This window comes from Bos javanicus, chromosome 2, assembly GCF_032452875.1.
Source record: "Bos javanicus breed banteng chromosome 2, ARS-OSU_banteng_1.0, whole genome shotgun sequence".
Lineage (NCBI taxonomy): Eukaryota > Metazoa > Chordata > Mammalia > Artiodactyla > Bovidae > Bos > Bos javanicus.
In genome coordinates this window covers 18023210-18042504 of record NC_083869.1, presented here as the reverse complement: position 1 = coordinate 18042504, position 19295 = coordinate 18023210, and the positions used below count along the sequence as shown (strand labels likewise).

Genomic DNA, 19295 nt, shown 5'->3' with positions numbered 1-19295 from the left:
AGAGGAGCCTGGCAGACTCCAGTCCATGGGGCCACAAAGAGTTGGACACGACTGAGCAACGGAGCATGGGTACACTGGGACCAGAGTTAAGAGGTGGGACTCCAGCACTTTTCTCTTTTTTTTTGTCTTTTTTTTTTTTAAATATAAATGTATTTATTTTAATTGGAGGCTAATTACTTTTCTATCACTGATGCCACCTTCGAGAAGCTGGGATCTTTGAGAGATGGAATGCTAGTCTACCAGAGGAAATTTTACAGATTATTTAATACAAACCAGTCAAAATAATGCTTCCTAAGAAGCTCTCAGAGGAAACTTATTAAGAAGCATTAAACAAGACAGATCTGAGACCAGACTCAACAGACCATAATTTCCAATTCTGTGTACTTCAAATAAATCACACACATTGCTTAGGTATTTTGAAGAGATTGATGACTTACTTCAAAATAGAAAATGACTGATTTTTAAATAATTTTGTTTTATGTTTAGAATATTGTAAATAATGGCAGGCCATAGTAAAAAGTGTTTCAACACAGCCTCTTTGTCGTGTTGCCAAAGAGGACAGCCCATAGGTACTGTACCTCCTCCGATGACTTTAGAAATGCCACGTAAGTTTGTAGGACTTGTGACCTGGAGTTGATGCTTTGGCCAAATATGTTTAATTCTTCCTCTAGCCGTTTAGCTTTAGAAGAAAGCGATGCCAGTTCATCAAGTTCAAAATCATGTTTCTCTGTCAAGAGTTTTGCAGCTGCTTCTAATTCATGTGATGTCTCCTACGAAAGCCGAGCACAGGGGGTCAGCGGCTGACAGGGGAATCGTGAACATTCACATTCCATTACCTTCAGTTCAGCCATCTATTACGATTAATTAATTGAACTTGTACCAAAACTCTCCTCAATAAAAAAGGCACACATTTCAAAATTCAAGAAAAGGCACCACTAAATGAAAACCATCTCGATTACTCTTTCAGTCTATTAGCTATACTTCTTATTTAGAACATTCTTTTTTTGTGTGTAGAGATAGGAGAAAGTTTGTTTAGTATGAAAGGCTATAAAACAGACATTTTAAAAATAATTATACATGATAATTGCTTTGTGAAATTTACCAGTAGCTCTAGAAAGTACTTAAATTAATTTTATTATATAAGAGATGATAATTTATAGAAATTGTTTACTCATTTTTTTTCTTTTTTTTTCTAATTTTATTTTATTTTTAATCTTTACATAATTGTATTAGTTTTGCCAAATATCAAAATGAATCCGCCACAGGTATACATGTGTTCCCCACCCCGAACCCTCCTCCCTCCTCCCTCCCCATACCAACCCTCTGGGCCGTCCAGTGCACCAGTCCCAAGCATCCAGCATCATGCATCGAACCTGGACTGGCAACTCGTTTCCTACATGATATTTTACATGTTTCAATGCCATTCTCCCAAATCTTCCCACCCTCTCCCTCTCCCACAGAGTCCATAAGACTGTTCTATACATCAGTGTCTCTTTTGCTGTCTCGTACTCATTTTTTAATTTTAAAAAATTCCATGTTAATTATTCAGTCTCCTTAAAAATCTCCATTTATGAGTTTTTATTTTTTAATTAATTAATTAATTTTATTTGGAGGCTAATTACTTTACAATATTGTAGTAGTTTTTGCCATACATTCACATGAATCAGCCATGGGTGTATATGTGTTCCCCATCCTGAACCCCACTCCCACCTCCCTCTGCATCCCACCCCTCAGGGTCCTGCCAGTGCACTGGCACTGAGCGCCCTGTCTCATGCATTGAACCTGGACTAGTGATCTATTTCACATCTGGTAATATACATATTCGGAGAAGGTGATGGCACCCCACTCCAGTACTCTTGCCTGGAAAATCCCATGGACAGAGGAGCCTGGTAGGCTGCAGTCCATGGGGTCGCTAGGAGTCAGACACAACTGAGCGACTTCACTTTATTTTTTCACTTTCATGCATTGGAGAAGGAAATGGCAACCCACTCCAGTGTTTTTGCCTGGAGAATCCCAGGGACGGGGGAGCCTGGTGGGCTGCCGTCTATGGGGTCGCACAGAGTCGGACAGGATTGAAGTTGACTGAGCAGCAGCAGCAGCAGCAGCAATATACATATTACAATGTTATTCTCTCACATCATCCCACCCTCACCTTCTCCCACAGTCCAAATGTCTGTTCTTTATATCTGTGTCTCTTTTGCTATCTCACATATAGGGTCATTGTTATCATGTTTCTAAATTCCATATATATGCATGTAGGGAATACGGTACAGATGAGGTCTGAATAATCTAAAGAGTCAGTGAATTTGACTTGCCTAGGGTGGCTCTCATATGATTTCTCTTGAGTGTAATTTCTGGCACATGAAATTTAACCACTGAGTCAATGGATGGGGAGGTAAGCACTACATACATGATTGCCATAGACTGTGAGACCAGGCCAGGATCCAAGCAAACATGAAAGAGAGAAGCTACACCCTCATTTACAACCAGGAGGGACTGCTCTTGCACTTGTATTTAATACACTTCCCAAATGCTCCACTAACCAAAGCTAACTTTCATTTACAAGCGCTGCTCCCACAGAGTACTCTGGGAAAAAGGAAACGGAGGAGTTTCTCCCCATAAAATGTCCTCCTTTTCTCTCATATTTTTAAAATAAAAAAAATGAAATTGACTTCAGGCATGTATTTCATTTTAGACGTTTTAAATAATGAATTTTAAAAAACTCTCCCTCTTCCATTTGAAAGAAAGGACTCTGGGGTTTTTACTTTGTTAACTGATCAACGACAGAGCCTTCTGAGGACATTCCAAGACAGTATACAGCTCTGTGGTCTACTTGGAAATCCGTATAGATAACATTTCAAGGGAGGTAACCTTGTTGGTGTTGACTGGATATTCGTATAAACTTTTTAAAGAGTGACAGAGCTAACCCTTATCTGTAAGTTTTGAATTTATATTGTTTCTTCCCATGTACAAAACCATTTTTTTCCTACGGAGTTTTTTTTTTTCTTTTTTTTTTTTTTGCGTTGGGGGGTGTAAAGGAAAGTAGAACGTTTTATCATGATTTTTGCTTCAGCAATTTTGGGACAGATTAAAAGTCCTAGAACTCTGAAAAAAAAAAAAGTTTTTTTAAAAAAATAATGAATTTAAAACACCCCCTTAAATATTGGTTCATCTGTGAGTTTCAGGTGGGGATGCTATTTGTGAAGGAGACTCGGATAAATTAGGAGATTGGGATTGACATATACACTTTTATATACACTATCATATATAAAACAGATAATCAACAAGGACCTACTGTATACACAGGGAACGCTACTCAATATTCTGTAATAACCTATATGAGAAGAGAATCTGAAAAAGAATGTGTATATGTATACACACACACACACACGTATAGCACTTTGCTGTATAGCAAGAACTAACACAAAATTGTAAATCAATAATACCCCAACATAAAATAAACATTAAATTTAAAAAAAAGGAAAGATGGAATAGCGAGGCCATTTTCCTGCAGACAGGGGTACGCTCCACATTCCTAACCACCTGCTGGGGCAGGCAGGGACTTTATGCAGGAATATTTGAACCCAAGTGCCATGCAAAAGGGGTGAAAGGGTGCTAGAGAAAATTTCAGACAGAGGACAGGGCATCTTCTGTCTCTAAACACTGGGTGTGCAAACAAGATTTTTTTTTAATCTCCTGGAATCTGCATCAATGCATGTTGCTTTTGGTAATTTTCTTTTGCAACTTACTCTAGCAGAAAATTACAAATAGCCTTAGAGAAGCACTCTCTCTGCCTCCTCTGGAACCCCCAGAAGGAACTGCTAACATCTGCCAGGCAAGGAAAGAGGGCCAAGTAAGTGTCTAATACCAGGCTATAATGCTGAGTTTCTGTGAGCTCAAACACCCTAATAAATGCACATATAAGTAATCTAGATGCACATACTAGTCGGAGTTTTTTTATTTGTAGTTACTAGTAGGAGTTTTATTATTTGCCATAATACTAATTTAGAATTGCAGCCCTTAAGGGAGCTAGGATTAAGTTTTATAGCTACTGAAAAGAAATTATATTCACAAAATCATAACTATAATAATAACTCTCATTTTATTTACCTTAGCTTGTTTATCTAGTTCCAGATATTTACTCAAAATCTTCTCTGATTCAGAAAGGCTGGAACCGACATCCATTGCATTGGAAAGTATTGTGCTGATTTTCTGAATGGACATTTCAACCTTCAGAAATAAAGAATATATTTCAGCCTTAGCAATAAATATTGGCATATATGCATGCATATGTGTAGGAAAGACAGATATTGCTCTCTACTTTCCCATTACACTTTAATATATATCAATTTAATCTAAAAATGGTCTAAAATATTTCAGAATTTTATATTTAATAATGCTGCTCTTCATATGTGGTAGTATTACTGACCCACCAAGAAAGGATACATGTTTACAGATATTTCTCTTATTAATAGCAATGAGATAACAGAAACAATACACATTCTCTAAAAATTTATTATTTATATTACCTAAAAAGGATAATGCACTTGTCAACACATCAATAGAGATGAACTTTTCTGGTTCATTAAATCACAATCATGCACTATATGCTGAATGGAGCCCAATTTACAGGTACATTTTGAAACAGAAGTTCAGCACAAGCATTAGATCACTCTATGGATTACTTTATTTAGGGCTGAGGGACTCTAGGGCAGCACCACTTGCTATATATGTGATAACAAAACACAGGAACGTGCTCAGGAGACTTAATTGATGAATGTGGGTGACTTCGATATACAAAGGATAAATGAATATAGTGACCTGTAAAGGGTTCTATTCAATTCAAGTTACTGCCTTGCTCGGACTAGAGTCCATACTTCCCAGAGTCAAATTGGCTCTGACTTCACAGTAGCAAGACAATTAGCAATAGCTGTTTGAGTTGCTACTGTTTTATCCACCTCTACCACATTAGCTTGAATCTCAGGCTCCAGGGAATGCAACACTACAGCTGCCGCCATATTTGCAATCTCCCTGGACCCAAGCATCAGAACAAGGCTCACACTCCCATCTATGGATCAATAACAGGCGAGGAGGCAATATAGATAGAGACTTGATTATTTAATGACCTCTCCTGTGAAGTCTATTAATTCCATTTGTGTAAGTCAGACATGTAAGTCCATTGAGGCAAAAAAAAAAAAAAAAAAAAAATCATTGAAAATTGGAGACCCAGCCTTTGAACATGGTTCATAAGCATTAATGTCATTGAGATACTAGGTTTTGCTATAATTCCATCCATAGACCAGTAATTTTTGTTTAGCCAAATAGTAGCTGCCTGGTTTCATTCTTTTTTGAAAATAGGAAATAAAATTCTTCAAACCATTGTATTCACTTTGGAGAAAGGATTTTACATGTCTGGTTTTATTCAGAGTAGTCTTGGTACTTTGCACTGTCTTAGTTCAATAATTTATGATAATGTCAATTTATTCCTGGAAACTGTAAAACTCACTTTTTTTTTTTTTTGTTATCAGCCTGCTGTTCTTTTAAAAAAATTTTTTTATTTATTTTTGGCTGCACTGGGTCTTCACCGCTATGCTGGCTTTTCTCTAGTTGCCGTGAGAGGGGGCTACCCTCTGGTTGCAGTGTGCGGGCTTCTCATTACAGTGGCTTCTCTTGCTGTGAAGAGGGGTTCTAGGGCACGTGGGCTCAGTAGTTGTGGCTCCTGGGCTCCAGAGCACAGGCTCGATAGTTGTGATGCATGGGGCTTAGGTGCTCCGCGGAAGGAAGGATCTTCCCAGACCAGGCATTGAACCTGTGTCTCCTCTGCTGACAGGTGGATTCTTTACCACCGAGCCAGCAGGGAAGCATTATCCACTGTTCTTCTATCGTATGGTGCCATGACAATCAAAGCATGCATACGGGAGCCATGCACAGAGCCGTGTGAATCAAGGAGAACACAATCCCAATTGTGCACCTGGTTCAATGAACACAGTTAACACAGTTCTGTGCAAAGTGAGAGCTGCCTTTGTATAAACATGCTCGAGGCTGGGAGGCAGGAAGCATGACGCTTCTAGTTTTGGCAGCCTGGGACAGGGATGGTTGGTGAGTAGTAATGAATTACAGCTTCATTCTGTTTGAATGTAAAGCCTAACGTGGGATGAAGGGAATCCTAAGGAGACACGCCCTGTACTCCCACCATATGGGCCCACATGCTGTCATTGCCATACCATCATCTGTCACCACCAGGTAAGGGGCCACATCTAAATAGCATTATACCTGAAGGAGGACACACTTTATGAAATTACCTCTCTTAGGTGGCCCTCCACCGAGGCTGTTAATTGCTGTCTCTTAAGAGCAAATTCCTTGTGCGCTGAACACTGTTCAGTCAGATGTTCTACCCGTCTTCTGAGGCAGCCCATAATCTCACAGACACCGGTCACCCGAGAGCTGAATGGAACAAGCCAGCTGTTAGTTCACTCCACCCTTATAGAGAAGCCCCAGGAACAGGAAACACTAGAAGATGAATCTTCCATAAGTATGACTTGATAAAAGTTATTAAGCTTCAGGATAATAGAAGTTAAGAAGCTGTAGTCCTGGTACAGCACAGAGAAAACCCAAATGATGTTCTTTTGTTTAACTCAGTCCTGAGGGAAAATATGAGTTATGCGTTTTTGCAACCAGGTCTAATCTTCTTTCCTAAATATTCACTTTTTAATATTTCTCTAAGATGTTTTTAGAGCCCTATGGCAAAAAGCACAGGATGTCTGCCAAGAGTTTTCCTGGGGGTTTATTTGAAAGCTTCATTTATCTAAAGATGATCTTTGAATAGAAATGTATATCAGCCAATTAACAAAACACTGACTGATCCAATAGGGTAAAATATTCATGTGACATTAGGTCTTGGTTCTGAATGATTATGAAGACTCAAGGCTGCAATCATTAGGTGAAAACGAAACTATCACAAATAATGAGGAATATGATGTACATGTTCATAAGAGGAAACCAAGCCTCATATAATTTTGTACCTGTTAATTATACACAGGTATAATTACTTTGCCAACAAAGGTCCATCTAGTCAAGGCTATGGTTTTTCCTGTGGTCATGTATGGATGTGAGAGTTGGACTGTGAAGAAAGCTGAGCACCGAAGAATTGATGCTTTTGAACTGTGGTGTTGGAGAAGACTCTTGAGAGTCCCTTGGACTGCAAGGAGATCCAACCAGTCCATTCTGAAGGAGATCAGCCCTGGGATTTCTTTGGAAGGACTGATGCTAAAGCTAAAACTCCAGTCCTTTGGCCACCTCGTGCGAAGAGTTGACTCATTGGAAAAGACCCTGATGCTGGGAGGGATTGGGGGCAGGAGGAGAAGGGGACAACAGAGGATGAGATGGCTGGATGGCATCACTGACTCAGTGGACGTGAGTCTGGATGAACTCCAGGAGTTGGTGATGGACAGGGAGGCCTGGCGTGCTGTGATTCATGGGGTCGCAAAGAGTCGGACATGACTGAGTGACTGAACTTAACTGAACTGATAATTTTCTCCAAAGGGCTGGTCTTGTGAGAAAAAGTGACAGGACAGTTCACAAAATGAAAATGCCTTTAAAACGACAAATGAACTTTGAGTTGGACCCCCTTTGCTATGGTCTAAAGACACACTAGCAAGTTTCCAAACCATTTCCAACATAGGCTTACCAGCAATGCAAGACAACGAAAGGACACAGCTGATGCAATGAGCACTTTTACAGTGTTCAACCTATCGCTGAGACAGAGCCTCTCCTAATATGTAAGAAGCTGGAGTCTTTAATTTCCCATCAGTCATTTCCTTCCAATACTCATGAAGATGAGCTGATAACTCTTACATTTAATTACCCAGAGCTTAAAAAGATCTTGGAACAAGATACAGAATTCAGGAGTTTTACCTCAAATAATTAATTTATGACTTTGTAAAAATGAATTTAATTAGTAATGAAATGAGGGCAGGATCCCAAATGCCTGAGAGGGAAAGTGACTTCACAGGAATGACAATGAGGCTGCCAAAGAGTTGAGGGCTCATCAGGCAACTTGAGAATCTCGTCGAGTGTACATGGGATTCAAGTGTGTCCTGTGGGACCACCAAGAGGCCCAGAGAAGCTTGATTTTGGAGAAATCTGATTCCTGACACATAGTGTTTCACAACATTAAAACTTGTTCCACATTTTAATAACTCAGAGACAGTAAAGAGTATAATCAAGAAATCAGGAGAGTTTAGGAAATAATTCTTCATATCCACGAATTCTGTAAAAGTAGTGTATCGGTAACAGTAATCACATTTTGACTACATTTTAGACTTCGTATGCTAAACAGGTCCTTAAAAATCCCAGGTGTCCTATATGTTATAGTTTTCTGTAAAATAGGCAAATTTGGAATGAGAAAGATAGAAAAGGTGAGGAAGTACTGTGGAAAGAAAGTACAGAGAATACAGAAGGTAAGGCTTGTCAAAGTAAATGGGAAATCATTTTTTAAAATTAATCCATTTATGGCGACAAGGCACCATTTTTAATGTTTTAAGTAATCTCTTCTAATTCTCATAACTACCCTGTAATCTGGCTATAACTGTTATCTCTGTTTTGCAGATGAGCCAAGTGAGGTACAGAAATGCTCAGCAATTTACCCAGGTCACATTTATTAAATGGCAGGGCTGGGATTTGAACCTATTCATCTAATCTGAATCCACATTCATTACCACCTCATGGTAATAATTTTTCTGGGTCCCTGACATACAATGGCGGGAAGGGGCGGTATATTCTTTTAAAATTTCACTTTCCCTTGAACTGACTGTTGATGGAAGCAGGATAAGCCTGGCAGGCATGCTCTTTTGAAATTGGCAGTCTTCGCCAGATAGTTCAATGTCTGTCGGTAGTTTGCAAAGTGGCCACTAGAGGGGCCTGATATCTTGTTCAGATTCACATCTTGAAGGTCCCTCTGGCACAGAGAATGGAAACAGGAAACAAAAGCAAATCAAGCATTTCTTCTGTAAAAATACTGCTTTTTAGCAACTCACAATTTTAATTTAGATGAATCATAACGAGCCAAATAGAATGTCTCTCTCTCTCTGTCTTTGGATGGATCATTCATTTTTATTTTTCAATGACCTAAGAAATCAGTCTCATTTTGTGGTGATTTATACGTTATCTTGTGTATCTACTGCACTATAAATTAAGGGAAAAGGCAATATTCTTTTCATTCATTTATCCTCTGCAACCTTGAATACAAAGCCTTGTTAAGAACTAAATCAAAGCATATTTTCAAATTAAATAAAATATACTTTGATCAATATTTAAGGGAAGAGAAGACACAAATTTAAGGAACAAAAATATATGCACAGATAGTTACTGTATTAAAAATGTCACTAGTAACAGTTTCCAACAGTTTTTAAACAAGGATGATGTTGCCCTTTGCCTAGTTATAGAAGTTTTAGGCTATCTGAAAACTGCCCAATTTCTTCTTTGATGGTTTAGGATTCACAGTTAGGTTCACGGGTACTTCTCTCCTCTGTTTCAAGTCTTATAGAGTCAGACTGAATTGCCTGTCCCGTGTGCATACCCCTCTTATTTGTGACTTAGACCTCTTTTTTAGTATAAGTTCTCAATCATTTTGCTCGCGACAGCCAGCTCCTGTTTTCCTCTGTGTCCTCAGCTAGATCATCTCTGTCACGTGAGGCATTAACCCCTTCCCTCTGAATGGAACCTTTATCTGCCACACTCCTGACCCCAGGTCTGTTTCCTCTCCTTTCCTCCTTGATGAAAACCTAATCTGCACATTATAACTGCCCTATTCCACCATTTTCAGCAGGAAACTTGAAAAATTGATGCCAGATATTTTCTTGTGAAGATTCCAGACATTTCTTTTGAACATTCCAAAACATTTTAAAACACGTATAGCCTTCCTATTGCCAAATTTCCTCAGAGTCTGAAATGCAGATTGTTTGATCAAAGGAAAAATATGACCTCAAACTCTGCCAGCAATTCTTACATGAACTGAAAGTAAATTAATAGAATTCCATTAGCCACCCAGTATTACTTCACAGTAGTGTTAATAAGTGATGGGGCAAGAACTGTGGGCGGACAATAGAAATTTGGTAGAAGCAAGTTCCCCGGGCATTTTGTTTTGACTCAGGACACACTGCTCAGGTGCTGTCTGATGGGGTGGGAGAGAAGCGACCAGTGGACCTGCTTTCTAAGCCTAACAATCTGTGGCTCTGTAATTTACATTGGAAATACTGCTTGATCTTCAGGCACTCTATGAATGGATTAAATGGTTCCTGCCTGTAGTATGAACACGGGGTATATTGGATTATTCTTGATATCAATTTTGACTTCTTCAAGTATCACAGAGGCTCAGGAATGACAGACTGAAGGCTTCTTTTTTTTTTTTTCCTGCACAAAAATAATTTATTACTATATTTTCATACAGCTCTGTTCTACTTTAGAGCAACAGTAGAGAATGATAGTTTGTGTGTGTGCATGCTATATCACTTCAGCCATGTTCAACTCCTTGCAACCCTATAGACTATAGCCTATCAGGCTCCTCTGTGCATGGGATTCTCCAGGCAAGAATACTGGAGTGGGTTGCCATTTCCTTCTCCAGGGCAGACTGAAGGCTTCTTTAGACATTTGTTAGAAACCTCACCATGGAAGTATCTTCTCCCCTATTCATTAAGCCAGGAGAGGTGAGGGAAGGGGAAAGAAAAATTATTTTTCCCCCTAGAGAGCACAGACATATTGACTTCTGGCTCAAAAATAGACTGTTATATTTCCTATATGGAAGCAGTTTCCCTACACCTTTGCATTTGTTACAAACTGAGGCTGAGGAATGGGAGTAAATCCCAGTGCTAATATGTTTTAATGATTCTTTCCCAAGAGCAGCAAGTTGCTTTCAGACCTTTCATAAATTACTACTGGCAGTCCATCTGGATTAGGAGCTGAACCAGATGGTAAGCACTTGACAGCTTACTCTATCTCATCAGAAGGAATCAGCTGATCATATTTTTCTTATTGTCTATGGACAAATTATACTTTGAAAATGGGAAAAAAAATTATCTTCCTTATCTTTAGCTTGCTACTTCTCTTGACAGGAACTCATGTTTAACATCTTTATTTTGCAGGAAACAACCACCTCTCTAGTTTTCATCCCTACTTTGGAAAAGTGTCATTCCAACTGAGGAAGTGAAATGCATGTTTTCACAATAATTGTTTTTTTTTTTCTGACTTAAGTTGTATACATTTTGAATCACTGCCCACCACACGGATATCACACCCACACACATCTCTCATACACACAAGACAATAAAGAAACATAAGTGGCAAGTGGGGCTGAAGCTACAGGGTTCCTGGGTTCAGATCCATGCAGAGATGCTAACAAGTTTCATTTCTATGAGGACAGAGAGACCAAAGCATGCACTCCGTGAAGGGCAGAAATCAGTAATAGCAATGGGGTTTTCCCTCCTTACAAAAGGAGATTGAAAACACTACAGCTAGCTGCTGTAGGAATCAGACACTGCTGGGCAGTCAGGGGGCCCCACTCCTCCCCAACCTGGTTTTCTGGCTGCACCTCTGAGAGCCACAGTATCTCCATGGGAGCTTGGGTGACCCTAATCAGACAGCAGAAGATAGTTGCTGAACTGGAGATCCTGTAGGTCCAGGTAGAAGTCACTGCAAAGCTGCTCAGGAGGAAAGAGAAAAGAGGAGAGAACAAAGCAAGGACAATAAAGCTGAACAACAAACACTTTCCATCTAGAGGACAATCTACAATTTCAAAACACATGAGGAAAATGAATCCCAAGGAGAAACACCCAACAGTCAAAAGCTAAATGTACTCCGTCTGAAATGAAAATAAGTACAGCAATCAGATGTTTCACACCACCAGAGAGATAAAGGAAAAACCAATACCCATAATAAAGAAACAAAAACTCTGAAACAAGAACAGTCAGAAATAAAACAAGATTGGATAGGAAAAAGGAGTTAGAAATCCTAAGAGTAAAAATAATACAGTTGTGAAAACAATCAGAAGAATCCATTGTTGAAAACAAAGGGAAAATTAACAAGAGAAAAGTGAATCTGATTCATTTTTGAGGGAATGCAATACAGAGTGACCAAGGAATGAAAAATCTGAAAGTTAAGAGACAGACTGAGAGGCTCCGAGATTCTCCTACGGGGAGTTACTGGAAGAAGGAAAAGAGAGAAAAACAGAAAATTTATAATTAAAGAGATAATTGTAGAACATGTTGGCTCAGAGGGTAAAGCATCTGCTTGCAATGCAGGAGACCCGGGTTTGATTCCTGGGTCAGGAAGATCCCCTGGAGAAGGAAATGGCAACCTACTCTAGTACCCTTCCCTGGAAAATCCCATAGACAGAGAAGCCTGGTGGGCTGCAGTCCATGGGGTTGCAAAAAGTTGGACACAACTGAGTGACTTCACTTCATTTCCATAATTGATGACATATCTCCTCAAGTAAAAGGGGCACAGTAATAGCTAAACAGACAAATACTCTCATTTGAGATAATTTGGAAGATAGCAACATACATTTTAATGTATTTCCTTCTAAAAGCTTTTCCCTCTGTAGTCCTTTCCACTCCTTTCTCCCTCCAAAGTTACTACAGTGTGGTTTGGATCCCGCTTTACCCTCTCAACATTATATTGTGAGGATGCTCTGTCTTCAAATATTTATCAAAAACACTCTTTTGATATTGAATTAGAATATTCCACACTAGGCTTGCCCTTAAACTACTCAAACATTTCCCTATTTTCTGGACATATGTAGGTGGTTTTCAGGTTTGCACTATTATAAACAGCACCATGATAAGCATTTTATTCCTAAATATGTCCACACACATCTCTCCCATGTTCTTTTCTCTCTAAGCCCTCTCGTTGGAGAGAACTCTCCTTCAGTGGTCCAAAGCACAGATTTCTGCCCCTTTAGTCAGCCTTCCTCGGTAGATGCTGCAGCTCCAAATCTTTTTACTCTGGGACCATCACTATGTCACATCACAGCATTATCAATGAATAAATCCATGCTGTAATTAGTGACTCCTAGATATTTTCTAAGAACCTAATCTAATCAGTCGTAGATTTAATGGAAAGGGTAAACTTTTAGTGCCTTCCGTACTAAGAGTTTCAAAATTATCAAAGTCTTAATGGTAACAGGTCCAGGTTGCAGTTATGACATTTACTCAATCTCTAAAGAGAACAACTTAATATAGATTTGAAAATATTTGGGAAGTGGCTGAGTTAACACTGTCATAAGAATTCAACTTTGCAATTTCCCACCTTTCAGTATTTGACATTTACCATCTAAATATATCATCAGACTTGAAAAAAAAAAAAAAGTTCTTTCAAGTTCTTAAATGCTTAGCAGAATTCCTACGATGTGTGATCTTGGATGACTCTGTGATACAAAGGGAGTCTGGTTCTATTTCTCTGTTGTTGTTGTTGATTTTAGTTTGATGGTGGGTAGGGATTTTATTTTTGTGTGTTTACTTAAGATCTTTTACGATATTTTTTCCCTGACATAAGCTTTGCTTTATGCCACATCAGCCCCTTAACATTTCAAATCAAGTCACCTAATAGGTAAATATTGAGATAAGGAACATAAAAGAGGTTTCTTTATGGTTGACCTTAAGGGCTGAGCTCAAGCTGATGTCATGGTCTGGATGAAGAGATGATGCTATCACAAGTCAAAATTAAGGAATGAGTCAGAAGACCACAGAGTGAAAAGTGAAACTATTGGATAAAGCCAACAAATATAAAGGAATTTAAAAAGCATTGTGTGGTGGGTATTGATTCTGTTCATCTTGGTTGGAAGATGTAGACCCTTCACTCATCTTAGATGATCAAATCCAACAATGGCCCTTTCAAGTCTCATTCCTTCACTTGACCCATCCTGACCGCAGGAGCTTGGGACAGTGTCTCTCTTCTGTGAAGAGGTCCCCAAGGCTTCCTCAAGCCTAAGAATACTCCCTTCACATCTTATTCCCTGACTGGCCATTAATAAGGTTCTGGAGACTCGGGAACAGATTTATGCATCTTTGACTGTCCTTGAAGCCCAGTGCTGGTATGTCATATGAGATGCTTATATATGTATGTTCAATAATGTTTTAAATAAACTGAAAGAAAGAAAAACTTCACAGGGAAGGTGAGATTTGAGTTGAAACTAGAAGGTAGACGGAGCACATTTTAAATGCACTAGAATTACACAAACAAACAAAAAAAGCCACCTTCACTAAGTGGCCAGGCTTGTTGCTAGCGACTGAAGTTGAAAGCGAGGAGACAGCTAACAACCTAACAACCAAAGTGGTTCAGACCTGCACTCTCTCTACCCCTTCTACTGTGACAGATGGTAGGACAAGTTATATGAACCTCTCTGAGGCAGCTTCCCGACCTGAAAAAACAGGACAATGATAATAGAAGTACCTGTATAATAGGGTGGTTTGAGGATGAAATCTGTTAATGTGGATAAAGCACATAAATATTGCCTTTATTGCCAATGAGCATTTGGGCATAGTCTAACTCCCACTTAACTCTTTGATCTTGTCTTAGGCCTTTTTCCCTGGTCACCCTCTCCTCCAGCAAAACTGTACTTATTTCTGCTACAGTCTTGCTGCTATTTTGCAGGGCTTTTCATCTCCCAGCTATTTGCACGATGGCTCTTTCTCTTTAGGGACTCCTTCCCTGACTACAATGTCTAAGATGGTCCCCTCCCACAGTCACTCTTTATCCCATTCCACTTTTTATTTTTCTCATAGTACTCATTGCTGTATAAGAGCATCTCATCTATTGATTGGTCCGTTGACTATTTCTTCCCACCAGAATATAAATAGCATGAAGGCAGGAACTTCATCTACTGCACTGGGTACTTGGGAGCATCTGATTTACAAAAGGCAATAATATTTGGGCAATGATAAAATGAGTGACTAAATGAACCATGGTCTCTCCAATCTTCATTATCATTCACAGTATCAATCAGGGTAAGTAGGGGCTGTCAACACAAATGAAAATCTTGGAAAGAGGAAAATCCTAACTTATTCCTGTTTTTATTTCTCTGTAAAAAATAAACATATGAAGAATTAACATTAAATAAATAGCAATAAATGTTAGAGCAAGAGGGCAATACTGAAGGTTATGCCAAAGTGTTTAGTCAGGATGAGGGTTATAAGTTTCAATTCACCACAACAAAATAGAATGAAAACTGAAACAGTCTTTTATGCAGAAATAGAAACTGAGTCAATTCAGAAGCAAGTTTACTTGTAAATCTGAAGTTAATTTTAGCAAACAGGAAAAGCTAAATGAATACTTGATAAGGTAGCCTGGTCTTACTGGGTGCTTCCATGTTTTTGAGTCCTGTATCTTTCTGAATTATAGTTTTATCTGGATATATGCCCAGAAATAGGATTTCTGGATCATATGGCAACTTGATTTTTAGTTTTATTAAGAAAACTCCACACTGTTTCCGTGGCGGCTGTTGGTGGGACATTACCTTCTCACCACCATTGTAGAAGCTTTCCCTTTTCTCCACACCCTCTCCAGCATTTGTCATTTGTAGACTTTTAAAATATTGGCCATTCAGACTGGTGTAAGGTAGTATCTCACTGTAGGTTTGGTTTGCATTTCTCCAATAATTAGTGATGTTGAACATCTCTGCATGTGCCTTCTGGCCATCTGTATGTCTTCTTTGGAGAAACATCTCTCTAGATCTTCAGTCCATTTTTACAATTGCGGTTGGATTTTCTGTTGTTGTTATTGTTGCATTATATGAGTTATTTGTATATTTTGAAAATTAAGCCCTTGGTTGGTCTCATCATTTGCAAGTATTTTCCCCCAGTCCATATTTTCGCTCATGTTTTTGTTTATGGTTTCCTTGTTTTAGAGTTCTGAGCTGAGAGCTCACTGAGAAAAAAAAAAAAAAAAGGAGGTTCCCAGTTTTTGTGCAATTATGGAAAACTTCATCCTCATATTGCATTTCTTTTTTTTAATATAAATTTATTTACTTTAATTGGAGGTTAATTACTTTACAATATTGTATTGGTTTTGCCATACATCAACATGAATCCGTCACAGGTATACACGTGTTCCCCATCCCGAACACCTCCTCCCTCCTCGCTCCCTGTACCATCCCTCTGGGTCATCCCAGTGCACCAGCCCCAAGCAACCAGTATCATACATCGAACTTGGACTGGCAATTCGTTTCATATATGATATTATACAAGTTTCAATGCCATTCTCCCAAATCATCCCACCTTCTCCCTCTCCCACAGAGTCCAAAAGACTGTTCTATACATCTGTGTCTCTTTTGCTGTCTCGTATACAGGGTTATCATTACCATTTTTCTAAATTCCATATATATGCGTTAGTATACTGTATTGGTGTTTTTCTTTCTGGCTTACTTCACTCTGTATAATAGGCTCCAGTTTCATCCATCTCATTAGAAATGATTCTAATGTATTCTTTTTAATGGCTGAGTAATACTCCATTGTGTATATGTACCACTGCTTTCTCATCCATTCGTCTGCTGATGGACATCTAGGTTGCTTCCATGTCCTGGCTATTATAAACAGTGCTGCAATGAACAATGGGGTACACGTGTCTCTTTCCCTTCTGGTTTCCTCAGTGTGTATGCCCAGCAGTGGGATTGCTGGATCATAAGGCAGTTCTATTTCCAGTTTTTTAAGGAATCTCCACACTGTTCTCCATAGTGGCTGTACTAGTTTGCATTCCCACCAACAGTGTAAGAGGGTTCCCTTTTCTCCACACCCTCTCCAGCATTTATTGCTTGTAGACTTTTGGATCGCAGCCATTCTGACTGGCGTGAAATGGTACCTCATTGTGGTTTTGATTTGCATTTCTCTGATAATGAGTGATGCTGAGCATCTTTTCATGTGTTTGTTAGCCATCTGTATGTCTTCTTTGGAGAAATTTCTATTTAGTTCTTTGGCCCATTTTTTGATCGGGTCATTTATTTTTCTGGAGTTGAGCTGTAGGAGTTGCTTGTATATTTTTGAGATTAGTTGTCTGTCAGTTGCTTCATGTGCTATTATTTTCTGCCATTCTGAAGGCTGTCTTTTCACCTTGCTTAGAGTTTCCTTTGTTGTGCAGAAGCTTTTAAGTTTAATTAGGTCCCATTTGTTTATTTTTGCTTTTATTTCCAATATTCTGGGAGGTGGGTCATAGAGGATCCTGCTGTGACTTATGTCGGAGAGTGTTTTGCCTATGTTCTCCTCTAGGAGTTTTATAGTTTCTGGTCTTACATTTAGATCTCTAATCCATTTTGAGTTTATTTTTGTGTATGGTGTTAGAAAGTGTTCTAGTTTCATTCTTTTACAAGTGGTTGACCAGTTTTCCCAGCACCACTTGTTAAAGAGATTGTCTTTAATCTATTGTATATTCTTGCCTCCTTTGTCAAAGATAAGGTGTCCATATGTGCGTGGATTTATCTCTGGGTTTTCTATTTTGTTCTTTGATCTATATTTCTGTCTTTGTGCCAGTACCATACTGTCTTGAGGACTGTGGCTTTGTAGTAGAGCCTGAAGTCAGGCAGGTTGATTCCTCCAGTTCCATTCTTCTCAAGATTGTTTTGGCTATTTGAGGTTTTTTGTATTCCCATACAAATTGTGAAATTATTTGTTCTAGCTCTGTGAAAAATACTGTTGGTAGCTTGATAGGGATTGCACAAAGAATCTATAGATTGCTTTGGGTAGTATACTCATTTTCAATATATTGATTCTTCCGATCCATGAACCTGGTATATTTCTCCATTTATTAGTGTCCTTTTTGATTTCTTTCACCAGTGTTTTATAGTTTTCTATATATAGGTCTTTAGTTTCTTTAGGTAGATATATTCCTAAGTATTTTATTCTTTTCGTTACAATGGTGAATGGAATTGTTTCCTTAATTTCTCTATTTTCTCATTATTAGTGTATAGGAATGCAACGGATTTCTGTGTGTTGATTTTATATCCTGCAGCATTTGTGACCAGCACTTCCAATCACTACAGCTTCCTGTGGCTTAATAAATGCAGAATTCTGCTTGGGAGCAGGGCACCTCTGGGCCATCTTTAAACTCAGTGCTACGAGATGATGCCAAGTAAGACCTAAGAGGAGTGAAGAGGCCAGAATCCAGAACTTTCAACCTCTCTGTAAGTCTGGTGTGACCATTATCAGATCCCATCATAGGTAACTTGCATCATAGCTATTAATACATGCAAACCAATGTGCTCATGTGCCTGTTACATTAAAGTGAATTTAGGTTGTGTGACAGATATCACACCCTGAAAAGATAATGAACAATTTAACAATGACTCAGAATTAGCACTTGAATGCAGGGAGGAAATAGAAATGCAAGGAAACATGTAATAACCACCACTGATTCTGTGAGGCTGCCCCAGCTTCAAAGGTATTTGATTCCAGGATAGAAAAACAGTGTGGATCTGTTCCTAATAAGATAGCAATTACAGAAAAAATAATGATAAAATTCTCAGGTTTACTGGGAAGCTTTATCACAGATAAATGTGAACTTCTGAAGTTCTGTTTTGTGAACTAACAGGAAAAAAAAAAAAAGATCTAAGGGTCTCTGAAATTCTTGAGTGATCCAGTATTAGATTTTGCCCTTTATTTCCTCAAGAGAAGTGTTTATCTGCCCTATTTCTAATATAACCTTCCCCAGTTAGTGAAAATGAATATGATTTGATGCAGTTGACTCCATTGTAGTCATTTGAAACAACCATGTAACTCTTCGTATTTTGCTTTTAAAACTCTCTGTATAGAAGGTAAATAAATAAATGAACCAATTACTTATTGGGTGCTCCCTGTGGACCAACAGTGGTACCGCTGCATATGATTAAAAACCACAATGCCTCTCTATAACATGGGTGTCTCCATTTTTACTGATGAGGAAACTGAGGGTCATTCAGAGAAGTTAAGAAGTTGAACAGTCAAGGCATTGTTTTGGCTCTCAGAATGCATGAAATAAAGCTCCTCTGATACTAAGTTCTAAGCGTCTTATCCACGCCAGTTTCCAAGTGCCTGATAGCAGGAACGTTAGTGTTTTGTGTCCTAGTGTGGCGGGCCTTCAGAAGTCTAGGAGGCCACTCTGATGCTCGCCAACACATACTTTTCTCAATGGGAATTCATGTTTATTTCCCTTGCCATTATTCTAAGCTGCGGTTTCAAGCCAGCCATGGCTGCAACTGGAAATGTCCTTCTTAGGTTCTGCTTCTCTCCCATGGTGGTGACCCAGGTCATTGAACAGATAAACCATTACATGAGGAAGGG

The 19295-nt window shown here is 38.9% G+C and overlaps 1 protein-coding gene across 4 annotated transcripts in view; it reads right to left on the bottom strand.

Moving 5' to 3' along the window:
- CCDC141 (coiled-coil domain containing 141) overlaps positions 1 to 19295 on the bottom strand; it is a 230738-nt gene that overhangs the window by 62370 nt on the left and 149073 nt on the right. For all 4 annotated transcript variants that reach the window (XM_061434124.1, XM_061434130.1, XM_061434139.1 and 1 more), the window contains 3 exons: positions 6303 to 6444; positions 4111 to 4230; positions 579 to 770 (listed from right to left, as the gene is read on the bottom strand). In XM_061434124.1, the coding sequence (XP_061290108.1) occupies positions 579 to 770; positions 4111 to 4230; positions 6303 to 6444 (454 nt within the window). The remainder of the gene's footprint in view (positions 1 to 578; positions 771 to 4110; positions 4231 to 6302; positions 6445 to 19295) is intronic.